At 39.0% G+C, this 15773-nt stretch overlaps 1 protein-coding gene across 1 annotated transcript; it reads right to left on the bottom strand.

Annotated features, from left to right (window-relative positions):
- Window positions 1-2243: 2243 nt before the first annotated feature.
- On the bottom strand, window positions 2244-10001 carry Defb50 (defensin beta 50). The gene is made up of 2 exons (NM_199067.1): window positions 9872-10001; window positions 2244-2486 (listed from the first exon to the last, which is right to left on the bottom strand). Exons 1-2 carry the CDS (start codon window positions 9927-9929, stop codon window positions 2323-2325), a joined length of 222 nt encoding a protein of 73 aa, NP_951022.1. The 5' UTR covers window positions 9930-10001; the 3' UTR covers window positions 2244-2322.
- Window positions 10002-15773: the final 5772 nt, after the last annotated feature.

Raw genomic sequence — 15773 nt, 5'->3', positions numbered from 1 at the left:
ATACCAGACAGTTGATAGAATAAACCTTGACTTCTTTGAAGAGAATAGATTTCAGGGTATAGTTTATTTTTTAAACTCAAAGTATACTTGTTCTGACTCTCCATCCAATCAAGTATTGCCTCCCCCTCCCATGCCAGGGGTGTGCCTTGCCTGGAATGGGTATAAGTGGGATCCAGAGTTGGACATAGGAGTAGCTTTAAAAACTGATGCTCTCTGGCCTTCTATCTAACTATACTGAATGCTTGGTGATAACTTCTAAAACAACCTAAAACCTTTCTTGGTCATTCTTAGGGTTAAAAACCACTGTCTTCCAAAATTAACACCTGTAGCCTAACAGAGGGGGCGATTAAGCAAAGGATTAATTGCTATGGCTTTGCTCTCTTGTCCAGCAGCCTTGCCTCTCAGAGGGAGGTTTGGAGCAATAAACTTGTATTGAACCAGGAGAAGATTGTCACTATGACAGAAGGGAAAAGCTTTACACAAGCAAATATGCCTAAGTGCACACAAATTCACATACAAATAATACATACTCATACACCTCCATGAAAAACAGTTGTGTTCAGCTACATACTTATCTCATAATTACATACTTACACATACACATCCATACTTATATGCACATGGAGCAAAGGACCAAGTGTCAGTGTAGAAAGAACTCACTCATTCTAGGTGAAAAATGAGCTAAAATCTTTATTGTATAGAGAAAGAAAAAGCTTGTATGTTTTATTGCTAAATGAATTAAACCCATGTCTGTAAGAGAAAAGCCTGCCTTGTTATTAAGAAAAGACCTGTTCTGTCCAAGGCAAGGAGAAGCCTTCCTGTTCCCTCTGCTCTTTCTGAAGTTTCTTCTTTTTTCTGCTTTACCTCTGCATTCTTTATATTGCTCTCTTAATTTCTAAGTTTCCTTCTAATTTCTAAAGTATCCTATAGTACTGTCCTTCTCCTTCCTATCTTGCCCTTTCCTTGTGCTCTGATGTAATAATTTCCTTGCTCAATGTGCTATGTACCTTTTCTAGAGGGCATGGATCAGATAGTTTTTTCAAGCATCTTTTTTTTTTCTTTTACAAAAGTTCACTAGAAGTTCATTAATTCAAACCATAAATTGAATAAGGAGTTTACAACAGAGAATATTTACATATGATTTCATCAAGACTAGACATTTCTTATCTGTCATTAGCTCTTGTATAGATAAACCCAGTCAATATTTTATCTTTTGTCCTTGCACCTACAATAAGTCATTATTTCTCTTTTTATATCCTTTGGTAAATTGTTTTACAACCTCTTAGAATGTTCTCTAAGTTGTAAGTTCCTACTTTCTATCTCAGAAGCAATTAACTCATGACACTTAAAAACTGGCAGAGTTCTCATTTCAGTTTTGACATCAGAAAGGACTTAATAGCAGTCCTTATTATAAAGGGCTTAATAATTACTAGCATAATTTTAGGAATTCTTATAGAACCATCATTAAGAATTAAGAAATCGCTGGGCAGTGATGGTGCACGCCTTTAATCCCAGCACTTGGAAGGCAGAGGCAGGTGGATTTCTGAGTTCAAGGCCAGCCTGGTCTACAAAGTGAGTTCCAGGATAGCCAGGGCTATATAGAGAAACCCTGTCTCGAAAAACCAAAAAAAAAAAAAAAAAAAAAAAAAAAAAGAATTAAGAAATCATCTATTTGTGTATATATAACATCAATAGAAAATAGCACATCTTTGTTGTTCTGCAGAAATCTGCTCAAAAGAGTGGGCTAATACCTAGTGATTGTTTTATATATATATATATATATATATATATATATATATATATATATATATATATATATGTATATACATATATATATCAATCTTAAATATATATTATATATGTTAAATATATATTTAATAATTACAGGAAAAGTATATTAATAGCTGGAATCTTTCCTAAAGTATAATCTCCCAGGCCTTGCCTTATGGAGTAAATCCATCATAGTGTTACAGTCCATGATGGAACCATCTCAGGAAGGTCATCTGCTAGTTTTTAGCTTCTCCTAGATGGCTCCTGGAGCCTCTCTTGAGTCAACTCCACCCCCAATATTGCCCCCATGTTGGTTTAGAGATAACTTGAATTTGAAATGACATTATTTAACATCTGGTCATCTTTCCTCTGGTTATGAGATTGAGTCTACTGGCCCTTGTTTGGTTCCAAGACTAATATTCCACCCCTACATTTATTAACTTATTTCAAAAAGAGACACAAGACTCAATTTGTTCTGATAAAAGCATTTTTCAAAGGATGTTTCACTTTATTGAAACAATGGTAAAATATTCTTTATATGGCTTCAGTGCTCTATATATTATCCATTCTCACAGGTACCATGCAGCATACAGATTTCGTATTATTACAGAGATCACCCATGCTGCTATAGAAAGAGCAATTGTCACCAAAAACAGCTGTCATTTTTGGCATACACTTGATCCTGACGTGAAATGTACCAGGGTGACTGCCAACACCTGAAAGAAGAGAACACAGATATTAGTATATTTTAGTTGTATGTGCAATGAATTTAGTATGTTTGCTGAAGATGATAGATACTGATCTGCAAAGCTCACAAGAGAATTTTCCCTTCCAAGATAATCAATCTAAGACAACTAAGAAAAGCAGATCTGTGAACAGCTCACTAGTCAAGCAGAGTGGCAAAACTCTGAACATTGTTTTCTTTTAAGGAGAGACCTTGAGATGTACAGGGAGATCAAGTGATGACTCCTGATCATTTTAAAACTCACTCTACCACAATGCAAACGTGATGTTTTTTTTCAGTTTGCAAATGCTTCAGTAGAGTCTGTGGCTGTGAGAACTTGATGCATCTACTCATGTTCTGTCTTTGGTTAGACTGACCCTTACCTCTTGAATATCAGCTCTTCCACCTCTCTAACCCTATTTCTACTGGAATTTGCCATCCTTCCTTATCAGGAGGAAATTATGTTTACTCTATGATGATATCAGTTTTCTACAGTTAGAATCTATTATGACTTCTACTCAGTACCAGGAAGTCCCAATAATTAGGTACTCCAGTAGTTTTCTATGTATTTAGTGAGCTACCACCTTGCTTCATGACTCATAGTTATTTGAATGAGAGATGTTCTCTCATAGTCTCCTATATTTGAAAACTTGGTCTCTATGATAGCTCCTTTTGGGGAGTTTTATACCCACTTTTGGAGGAAGTATGTCACTGGTGGCTAGTATTGACATTTCAAGGTCTCACCATACTCTTAGTTCTTCATGCTTCTAGTATTCAATATAATCTCTTAGGATACTGCTGTAGCCACTATATCTGCTGCTTTCTGTGAGGTCTCCAGGCCATACCAGACTCTTATGTCCTTATATAACCATAATCACAAATAAACTCTTTCTTCTACATTTGTCATTATTAGGAAAGTAAATAATATGCAAGTCTTTCCCAGCTCAGCAACATTGTTCCCAAGAATTTGGCTGTTTGGAGCTAGACTTTAGGTTGAACTGTCCCCTAGGACAGGGATGGCCTATCTATTACTTTAGAAGTAATGATATTAAATGAGATGGGAGAAAGCTATAAGGGTTTTTAATATCTTTTTGAAAAGAAATGTAGATATAGTCACATAGGGATAAGTTGATTGGGAATGCAGAGAGAAGACACAACTTGCAAGTTAGGGGACATACTCAGCAGAATCTAAAACTGCTGTCACTTTAGCCTTAGGCTTCAACTACACAGAGCTTGGAGTCTATGACATTTACTGTACCACCCCAAGGAGATCAACAAACTAGGCCATCCCTGTCCTAGGGAACAGCTCAACCTAAAGTCAAGTACACTGGGTCACTCTGATAAGCTTGGAAAATATTTTTACTCTAAAATTGTGTTGTTAGGAACTTCCATTCAAAAGCTCTTCCTCTGATTTTTTCAGTATGCCAGTGTGGTAAGTCACTCAGATGAAAATCAACTTTGGGGATGGGCATTGTGGTGCACACCTTTAGTCCTAGCCCTTGGGTGTCTGTCAGAGGAATGTGGATCTTAGTGTGTTCAAGATCAACTTGTTCTACATAGGGAATTCTTGACAACCCATGGCTACATAGTGAGACCCTATCTCAATAAATGAATGAAAATACAAAAAAGGGCAAAACCTTAGTCAAGGGTTTGTTTCAGCTTACAGGTTACAGCCCACCTTTGAGGGAAATCAGGGCAGAAAGATAAACTTGAACTTAAAATGGAAACTAAGGAGGAGTGCTGAAGGATAGCTCTCTGGCTGGTTTATGCTCAGCCAGCTGTCTTAGACAGAACCACTGGCTTGGTTCTGCCCACAGTGGACTGGGTCCCTCCTCTGTCAACTGTCAGTGAAGAAAGTTGCCACAGGCATGAACATGGACCAATGTTGTCTAGGCTTTCCTCTCTCAGATAACTTTAGGCTGTGTCAAGTTGACAGCCAAAGCAAACTAGAATACAGTCTAATTACTTTTGAGTATACTCCCATTTATAGTGATTTCACTTAAAAATATTTCCCATTACTCTAGGAGACTACTTTCTATCCCTTCAGAATTCTGTGCATTTCCCTATGGAGGAATTTGAATTTGTGTGTATGCTTTCTAATGTTTGGGGACTAATTACAAAAATACCTTAAGAGTCTCCAATTGAGATCAAAGCTGTCTTCACAGTTCTTGTTTTGTTTTTTGTTTTTTTTTTCCTGGCCACTAGATACACAGATCTATCCACACTTAAATGACCTGAAACTTAACTTTTAATATTAAAATTTAAAATATTTTCATATATTGTATACTATTTTTATGTCCTTCCAACCCTTTCTTGTCTCCGAATGTTCCCATGACCCTACAACTTCCATTGGAATTCATGATCTCTTCTGTAATTATTACTATAGTAAGTCCAGTTAATGTTGCCTGTATAGTTTAGGATTAACCACATAGTTTTGAATAAGCTATCATGGAGTTTATCCCTGGAGAAAATTTATTGTAACCCTGACTCCAATATCCATTAATTTCCTTTAGCTCTCCATCATGTGGTAGGGCCTTGTGAGGTTTCCTTTGCTCATGCTGTCATGTCAGTTGGTAGGGTCATTGTATTGGTCTTTTGCCAGCAGCTGCATAGTTGAGATATTAAAGGTGCAGCTTTCCTTTGGTACCAAAGTGACCATCTCACAGATGCATCCTCCTCTGTTGACCTTACAAACTTTCTGCCCTATTTTTTCCCCATGAGGTTCCCTGGGCTTAGGCAGAAAGATTTTGTTGTTGATGGCTCAAGTAGGACTGGAAAGCCCACACTCAATATTTTGTACACTTGTGCCTCTATAGTTGCCTCATCAGCTGCTCTATATCTTTAGATATAAGGACAAGTGTTTAGAATACTGTTGGAAGCTTTATTGCTTTATGGAAATGGCTGTGATGGCTATTCTTAGTTGTCATCTCGACTACATCTGGAATTAACTAAAATTCAAGCATCTCAATACATCTGTGAGGAATTTTCTTAATTAAATCATTTGAAATATGAAGGTCCACTTTTAATTCAGATGTGTGTAGATCAACCTTTAATCTGGGACACACCTTCTGCTGGCAATCTGTGTAAAGGAGATGGAAGAAGGAAGTGTTTTCTTTGTCTGCTTACTCTTGCTCTCACTGGCAAGTCCCTTACTTTCTTGGCATTAGAGCATACTGCTTTGAAATTCTGCCGTACACCTGAAGACCAGCTGAGACATCCAACATCCACCGAGCAACTACTAGATTCTTGAGCTGTTTATTATTAATATAAAGTCATTGTTATACTAGCTGGACTACAAATTGTAAGCCATTCTAATAAATCTAAATAATCATATATATGTGAATATATTAGATGTATAGTTATACATACTCATTCTGTATGTTGTCCTCTAGAGAACCCTGACTAATACAATGGCAGTAGTATATTCCATCACCTTCCTATCTATGTGTTCTAGGCTAGATTTACAGCATGAGGCATGAGTTTCTGCTTATAGAATGGGCCCTAAGTTCATTCACACAGCTGTTGTTTACCCTCAAGAAATTACCTGCATTATTGCACCATTGGGAATATCTTGTTAGGTCGTGTGTGTGTGTGTGTGTGTGTTATTGCGGTTCACAGAATTCACAGCTGAGTATAACTATTGACTACTTCTTCCCGTGGCAGTTTTTATAGTACCTTCTGGGTCTATTGTATAGAGAACTCTGAGGGTACTCACTCAGAGATTGTGAATGATGATATGACTCCTAATTTGGCCTAGGTTTCGAGTGGCAATGGGGCAAGGATGTGAAATGACACATCTGGAAGATCTGCACATAGGTGTGTTGGCAGCTGGTCCTAGGTTTAGGGTGGTGTTGTGGGTAAGTCTGTGATGTTTCATGCAGGAGGCACAGGCATAAAAGTGTGTGTGACTCCAGTTAGGCCTGGCCACGGAGAAATGACCTACATTGAAGTTTTCCTTGTAAAAATGAAGGAACTCCATATAAACATGTCCCTCTGATTTGCTTCAGTGGGTATGGAATTATAGAACATCATTATCAACATAGAAGTTTCAAGTGGACAATGCTATTTGTATATGAATGAGAAAGGAGAGACATTCTACTGCCATCCTACTCCCTACCAAGAAAGCATTCTAGGTCAAGGATACTATGTTGCTCACACAAGGGACCCTTTTAATCTCCAATTCTCATCTTTACTCTAGACCATAGTGATTTCTATCACGCTGAACCTGGCCTACTCCTAGTATGTATTATCTGTTATCAGCCTTGATACAATATTGATTTCATATAGCATCATAGTCAACAGTACTACCAAGACATCTCAGTTCCAGCTTTTGTGCCCATTCCTAGCATCTCTGATTATTGCAAGGATATTTAGAAAATGACTGGTAAAAGCCTGTATCTGAATGTGTTTGACATACTACCTTTTAAAACAATATTTTAACTTTATAGACATTACTAGTTGTTTTCTTCACCTTCTTAGACATGGGGGACTATAACTGCAGAGATTGATAACTCAAAGCTATTGAGTTATTTTTAATAAGAATTCCAGTTACCTTTCCTTGTATAGCTCCTTTCCATTTGTGGGACTGAGAACTCTAAAACTCAGGTTGAGCTGATACTCATTTAGCAGAGAATTTTATATTGAGCCTTAGAAAGTACTTAGCAAGGTCATGGCAGATTAGCAGGTACATGTTTTCTCCAAGAAATATACCTCAGTAGCAAACACACACACTGATGAAAAAGACAGATCCAAGGTCAAAGTATTGAGCAAATGAATGTTGGATCAACCATTTTAGTATCTGACAATGTTGACTTCAATTAAAAGAATCAAAGAGATCAAGAAAGCCACTACATATTAAAAATGGGATTAATATGTCAAGAAGAAATTATATATATGTATATGCATATATATGTATATATATATGTATTGACTAACTAACAGGGATCTTGATTTCATAAAGCAAACATTAGTGGACACAAAAGGACATGTAGGCCTAGATAAAATAGCAATAGGTGATTTCAATACACCTCTTGTATTAGGGTGAAGTAAATGAGAAAGATTCAAAGTTGAGTTTCATCATAGACACACTCAGAAATCTATGTCAAGAAAACCTGTAAAATCATACATCTATAGCAAGAAAACCTGTAAAATCTATATGAATACACTGAAATAGAATAATACATTCTTCATGATAGGTAAAGAAATGGAGTAGAATATTTTAAAATTCTGTAATCAAACGAACATACACATACCATAAACAAAATAGACTGCAATCTTTGGGATAGAGTGAAGATAGCTCTAAAGTAAATTTTATTTGAGTACTTGCATTTTTAAAAAGCAGAAAAATCTAAAATAAACATCGAATGATGTACCCCAATATCTTAGAAAAATGAGAATGAGCCAAACATGACATGAGCAGATTGAAAAAAAATATGAGTTCTGAAACAGGTTTACAATGTAATGAACAGAAAAGTAACACAGAAACACAGAAAGGGCGATAAAACATACTTTTGGATTTTCTAAAAGATAATCAATGTTTATTATTCTCAGACAAGAGAAATGAAAGAATGAATTTCACATACTAATCTAATAAAATAAGAGATAGAAAAGGTAGTATTACAACAGATTAGTAAATAGATTGTAAAGTTTTATTCCAAAAAATAGTAAGTAGGAACCTGTAAGAAATGATATGTTCATAGACATATTTTATCTATCCAAATTGAATTCAGAGGTTCTAGACAACTCAAACAGATCGATCTACATCAAGCAAGAAACTGCAATGTTGTTTAAGAGTTTCCCATCAGGAAAACACCGCTGGGGCAGTGTGGATTCACAGCTGACTTGTCCCAGATCTTTAAAGAAGAATTAAAGTAATATACAAATAGTGTTCTTCAAATTTTTTCATAAAACATAAGGGCAAGGAACACTAGCAAATTCCTTATAAAGCAGCGTTATTCTGATACCAGAATCCAGTAAGAACAAAACAAGAGAAAACTAGAGTCCAATTCATCTGACAAATGCAGCAATCTTAATGCCTATGTCCCTGGATGCCAGCCCCTTTCTTAGGATGAATAAGAATATGTGGCTATTCCTACCCAGAATGTTCCTTTTTGTCTTTGAGTAAGGTACTCAGAAACAAGCTGGCAGTTAGCAGATGAAAATACTCCATGAGAAAAAAAAATGCTTTAAAACTATCTTGACTTTGTAACACGTGAAAGAAATGACAAGGCTTTTCTCAGTGGAACAAAGCACGTGCGTGCGCGCACACACACACACACACACACATACACACACACACACACACTGCAAATTCAGATAAATTAAACAGCATGCACTTTACTGCTCAGCACACACTGACATTTTCAGTTCAGTAAGTTGATTACCTCTCCAACGAGCCACAATCAAACCCCTGAAAAACCTTCACCTTTGATCAAGGGGCTTCAGAAAGGAAAACTCAGGCAAATATATTTGTTATAAATGGTAAATGTAAGGCAAATCTCTAAGATAAAGTGATAGCCTGCAGACAAGAATAATAAGGTTTTTGTTTTTCCATAAATTTTGCCAGCCCTACTTCCTCCTAGAGGACCCCTGTTTCGGGGATGAGGTAACAGAGGCCGGAAACGGGATTTATCCAAGATTCGGTGTGTGACAATGCAGAAGTTGAAATGTGTTCTGTTTGTGTTTGTTTGTTTGTTGTTTTAAAACAAGGTTTCTCTGTGTAGCCCTGGCTACACAGAAACTCACTATACAGAGCAAGTTGGTCTTGAACTCAGAGAGCCTCCTGTTCCCAACCCTGCCTCTGCCCTTGCCCCTGCCTAAATGCTGGGATTAGTGGGCTACAACTGCCTGGATCAAATGCTTTCTTGATCCCTGTTGTAAGATTTCTGCTTTTCCCTTATCAGGGACAACTTTGGCTCATAGAAGTGGCATCTCTGTTGTGACACGAAGCCAGGCTCCCTGTACAAGGGGAGATATTCTCACTGAAAAATGTGCTTGGTTGCCATAATAAAGGCTTCCCTGACTGCCAGATCATTTGGTTAGTCATAAGACTGGCTGACAAGCTGTGTGGGCGAAACAGTGGCATTTCACTTGGAGCAAACATGGTGAGTACCTCTCCCCATAGGATAGTTCCTGCATGCTCATGGCACAGACAAATGATGAGCTGCTGAGAGCTGCCAGTGATGAGCCCGGCATCTGTGCCATGATCAGACCTATGGTGCCCATGGTATATAAACATTAAGGCCATCAATGCAGCCACTACATCCAGGGGAGCTCTCCTAATTCTCTCTCTGGGCCTACAAAGCAGCATTTTTCAGCCTTCCTCAGTCTGTGTTTTCCTTGCTCTGGGAAGTTGCTTTAGCAGGTGATGGTGTTTACCTTTGACCATCAGGTAGAGGAGGCCGGATGTCAGCAACAGAAAGCAGAGAGTCTTCATGATGGTTGTAAGCTGGGAACAGGGAACAGAGAGAACGAGAAACTCCTAGGAGACCTAAGGAGAAAAGGATCCTGAAGACAGAGAGCAGCTAGATTTATAGAGAGGTATCATTGCATAAGCTTATAAATGAGGCCAAGGGAGGAGCTAATCTAGATTGATGGTCCAGCTGGCCCAGTGACCATTTGTCTTGAGAGATCTCCAATACTGTGGACACGTGTCTGTGTCTGCAGCTGGAGTTTGTGCTCCTGGAAACCCTGAAATCTTAGATCCTGTTGTGTTTTCTAGAGTAGGGAGTTCTAAGGGTTTCTTAGAAAGATAGCTCCAGCTAGAATCTCTGTCTATAAGGACTCAGAAAGCCTATGGAGGGAGGCATCACACTCCAAGCAATTAGCTGCCTAGTCTTGTCAGGTGTTTGTTTCTCTCATCTAGCTGTGTCCCTTCTCAGGCCTGATAACCTTGCTCTCTTGTGTTTATAAAATATGTGCTGGATGTAGGGATGGAATTTGTTCCTCTGATAGACAATGCTGTACTTTGTCTCTCTTCTTGACTCCATCTTTCTCCTTGAAGCATGGATTTTGGGTTTGTTCCTCCTACAGGATATGCATGGGTTCTTGGGATTTTTCTATTGAGTATCCTCAGAAGTACACTCCCATGGGCTCATATAGGGGCCGTTGGATAAAGTCTCAGAAGCTTTTGCCATTCTGTCCAGTCTTAATTTTCTAGTGCCTTGCACCCATTATGTGCACACTGATTCTAATACTTATTGACCTTTAGTGCCACTCTGTGATCAGCTTTCTTGATGTCTCAGTAAGTAGACTGATTTTTCACATTAAAATAACCACTTCAATCAGTATATATAAAATACTTTTGGTGCTAATTTTGATCTTTTATAAATGTTGTTCGCATATAATCATAGGGATGTGTGTCATACTGGCATTTAATTGTAATTAATTAATTTAATGTAATTAATTGTATCACATGCAGGAGATGTAATGGCTCCCTGTTTAACTCTTTCACTTCCTCTCTTCCTTGCACTCACCCTCTTCCCTTTCCTAACTAGAGCCATTCCAGTTTGGTTTCTGTTGCCATAGTAAATACTATGATCAAGAGCAACTTGGAGAGGAAAGGTGTCATTTTGTCTCCAAGGTTATGTTTTGTCCTCCAGGGAAGCAATGCAGCAAACTTGAGGAGGAGCTGGAAGCAAAATTCATGGAGGAGCATCATTTGGTTCCAGGTTTATATTTAGCTATATTTTGTATATAGTCCATTCTCACCTGCCTAGGGATGATACCGCCTGTGGTGGGCAAGCCCTCCTACATCAACTAGCAATCAAGGAAATTCTCCCACAGACATGTCCATAGAACAATTTGATAGGGGCAGTTCTTCAATAGAGTTTTCTACTTTCCATCAAATATAACCATCACACACCTCTTCTACCCTCATGTCACATATAAAACAGTTTCCAAATGAAAGAAAGTGTGTGCCATTTATCTTTCTGTATCAGGCTACAAGTGACAGTATTCAGTTCCACATAATTACCCACAGCTGGCTTAAATGTAATTTTCTTTATAGCTTAATAAATGCCATTGTAAACATGCAACTTGTCTGTATCCATTTATCTACTGATAAATATCCTGGCTGATTCTAGGCCTTACCTATTGGAATTAGCACCAGAGTAAACACTGAAGCACACATAATTCTGCAGCACATTGACTTAGATTCCTTGGGCATGTTCCTAGAAGTGATATGGCTGTATCATAATATTGTGTGTCACTGTTTAGATTTAATCTGCATTTATATGATGACCAATGCCTTAGTTATTTTTTTCCTGAGGTTGTGACCATATTCCTTGACAGGGAGACTTAAGGAATTGTTAATTTTGGAGAGTTCCACTGTGCAAGCCTATCATGGCAGGGAGTCCACAGGCACTTTTGGGCAGCTGTTCACAATGCAATTGCTCTCAGGAAGCAGAGAGAGGTTTATTCTACTCAGCTGTTGTTCTCCTTCTTTCTTATTCCATCTGGTAGCTAGGGCAGATCTTCCTACCTCAAGTAAAGTAATCTAGATATCCTTCATAAACAAGTCTCGAGGCTAGCATAATCTGAATATCCCCTCAGAGGGAAGGACGGAGGCAAATCTACTGTGTGGTCTGTCTGTCTGTCTGACTGTCTGTCTGTCTCTGTATGCATCAGTGATGCTGGAGATTGAATAGAGGACCTGGTGCGTGCTAGGTAAGCACCCTGGAACTGAGTCACACCCCTTTCTACATGATTCTAGGTCTTTTGAGATTGACAATTGATAGTAGTCATTTGATCTACGAGTGTTGAACACTATAGATCTTACTAAAGAGCAATCTATAAGCTCACCAAACCACTGATGAGTCTGGAAAGTTTTATCTCTTCATTGCCACAATGTAACAGACATGGGCTAAGGAGGACCCTAGTCTTCCGCCTCTCTGCATGAGACCTCCCAGCAGTCTTAGCAGCCATTGCAATCACTATCTAGCAAACTATTATGATGAGAGGAGGAGGGAAGGAGGGGGGAGCAAGGGAGGAAGGGAGGGAGGGTGGGATAGGAGAGAGAGAAAGAGAGATATAAAGGGAGTAACTTTTTTCAAGTCCTGATCTTTTCCCCTAATCTCAAGGCCTGGGTCTCTCAAATGCCAAGTCTCTCTGACAGACTGTCCTGAGATAAATTGTAAGGGATCAGGAAGAGCAGGAGCATGTGGACTAATTCAATACTTTTTAAGCATTTATTATTCCCTACCACAAAGCTTCATAATGAACTTTTTGAGACAAAAGCTATAAGGTGTTAGGTAAATAATAAGGAATGGGAAGCATTAGTTCTGTCACTCTCTAATTCAATGACTTTTATTTAATTTCCAATTTTATCAGGGAGTCTTTGGAGCTAGGAGGATGGTGATAGAAAATCTTTAATTTACCTTCTCTTAAAAGCTTCCCTGGAGAGGCAGATGAGCCTAGAGAGGATTTCAGCAAAGCCCTGGATTCCAGATATTATGAGCAAAAATTCAGATTCTCCCCTCAAGAATATTCAACAGTATAAAAGTTCAGCTGGCCTTGTTTTAAACAATTTTTTTATTAGATATATTCTTCATTTACATTTCAAGTGCTATCCCGAAAGTCCCCTATACCCTCCCCTCACTCTGCTCCCCAACCCACCCACTCCTGTTTCCAGGCCCTGGCATTCCCCTGTACTGGGGTATATAATCTTTGCAAGACCAAGGGCCTCTCCTCCCAATGATGGCTGACTTGGTCATTTTCTGCTACATATGCAGCTACAGATATGAGCTCAGTGGGTACTGGTTTGTTCATATCGTTGTTCTACCTACAGAGTTACAGACCCCCTTCAGCTTCTTGGGTACTTTCTCTAGCTCCTCTATTGAGGGCCCTGTGTTTCATCCAGTAGATGACTGTATTTGCCAGGAACTGGCATAGCCTCACATGAGTCAGCTATATCAGGGTCCTTTCAGCAAAATCTTGCTGGCATATGCAATAGTGTCTGCGTTTGGTGGCTGATTATGGGATGGATCCCCGGGTGGGGTAGTCTCTGGATGGTCCTTCCTTCTGTCTCAGCTCCAAACTTTGTCTCTATAACTCCTTCCATGGGTATTTTGTTCCCCATTCTAAGGAGGGACAAAGTATCCACACTTTGGTCTTCCTTCTTCTTGAGTTTCATGTGTTTTGCTAATTGTATCTTGGGTATTCTAAGTTTCTGGGCTAATATCCACTTATCAGTAAGTTCATATCATGTGAGTTGTTTTGTGATTGGGTTACCTCACTCAGGATGATATCCTCCAGATCTGTCCATTTGCCTAAGAATTTCATAAATTCATTGTTTTTAATAGCTGAGTAGTACCCCATTGTGTAAATGTACCACATTTTCTGTATCCATTCCTCTGTTGAGGGACATCTGGGTTCTTTCCAGCTTCTGGCTATTATAAATAAGGCTGCTATGGACATAGTGGAGCATGTGTTCTTATTACCAGTTGGAACATCTTCTTGGGTATATGCCCAGGAGAGGTATTGCTGGATCCTCCGGTAGTACTATGTCCAATTTTCTGAGGAACCGCCAGACTGATTTCCAGAGTGGTTGTACAAGCTTGCTATCCCACCAACAATGGAGGAGTGTTCCTCTTTTTTTTTTTCCTTTCAATTTTTTATTAGATATTTTCTTCATTTACATTTCAAATGCTATCCTGAAAGTCCCCTATACCCTCCCCCTGCCCTGCTCCCCTAACCACCCACTCCCAATTCTTGGGCCTGGTGTTCCCCTGTACTGGGGCATATAAAATTTGCAAGAGCAAGGGGCCTCTCTTCCCAATGATGGCCAACTAGGCCATCTTCTGCTACATATGCAGCTAGAGACATGAGCTCTGGGGGTACTGGTTAGTTCATATTGTTGTTCCACCTATAGGGTTGCAGACCCCTTCAGCTCCTTGGGTACTTTCTCTAGCTCCTCCATTGGGGGCCCTGTGTTCCATCCAATAGATGACTGTGAGCATCCACTTCTGTATTTGCCAGGCACTGGCATAGCCTCACATGAGTCAGCTATATCAGGGTCCTTTCAGCAAAATCTTGCTGGCATATGCAATAGTGTCTGCGTTTGGTGGCTGATTATGGGATGGATCCCCAGGTGGGGTAGTCTCTGGATGATCCTTCCTTCTGTCTCAGCTCCAAACTTTGTCTCTATAACTCCTTCCATGGGTATTTTGTTCCCCATTCTAAGGAGGGAAGAAGTATCCACACTTTGGTCTTCCTTCTTCTTGAGTTTCATGTGTTTTGCAAATTGTATCTTGGTTATTCTAAGTTTCTGGGCTAATATCCACTTATCAGTGAGTGCATATCATGTAAGTTGTTTTGTGATTGGGTTACCTCATTCAGGATGATATCCTCCAGATATATCCATTTGCCCAAGAATTTCATAAGTTCACTATTTTTAATAGCTGAGTAGTACTCCATTGTGTAAATGTACCACATTTTCTGTATCCATTCTGCTGTTGAGGGGCATCTGGGTTCTTTTCACCTTCTATAAATAAGGCTGCTATGAACATAGTGGAGCATGTGTCCTTCTTACCAGTTGGAACATCTTCTGGATATATCCCCAGGAGAAGTATTGCTCAATCTTCCAGTAGTACTATGTCCAATTTTCTGAGGAACAGCCAGACTTATTTCCAGAGTGGTTATAGAAGCTTGAAATCCTATGATGGTGTCTTTTGCCTTACAGAAGCTTTGCAATTTTATGAGGTCCTATTTGTCAATTCTTGATCTTATAGTACAAGCCATTGCTGTTCTGTTCAGGAATTTTTCCCCTGTGCCCGTATCTTCGAGGCTTTACCCCACTCTCTCCTCTATAAGTTTTTCAGCTGGCTTTTAATGCAATATATCTTCCCTTTTAAAGTCTTTATATGGATTTGGTAAACAAACAAACAAACAAACAAACAGAAAACAAGAACAAAAAAAAATCTAGATTAGCAAATTCTCAACCTGTGGACTATCATTTCTCAGGAAACCGAATGACCCTTTCATAGGGGTTGCCAAAGACCATTGGAAAATGCAAATATTTATGTCACGAGTCACAACAGCAGCAAAGTTATAGCTCTGAAACAGCAATAAAAGCAATTTCATGGTCGAGTCCCCCACAACATGAGGAACTGTTATTAAAGAGTCACAACACTAGGAAGTTTGAGGAACACTGCTGTACTTCCATACTGATATCCAAGAGTAAACAATTCTAGTCCTTCTGTGTTGAAAACTATTCTAATTTGCTCTCATGAGGCTGACATATTGGTTCTCATGGCTCCCACATGGAATCGATTTTTACCTC

Source organism: Mus musculus, chromosome 8 (assembly GCF_000001635.26).
Source record: "Mus musculus strain C57BL/6J chromosome 8, GRCm38.p6 C57BL/6J".
In the NCBI taxonomy this organism is placed as follows: Eukaryota; Metazoa; Chordata; class Mammalia; order Rodentia; family Muridae; genus Mus; species Mus musculus.
This window is presented reverse-complemented; position numbering and strand designations above follow the sequence as displayed.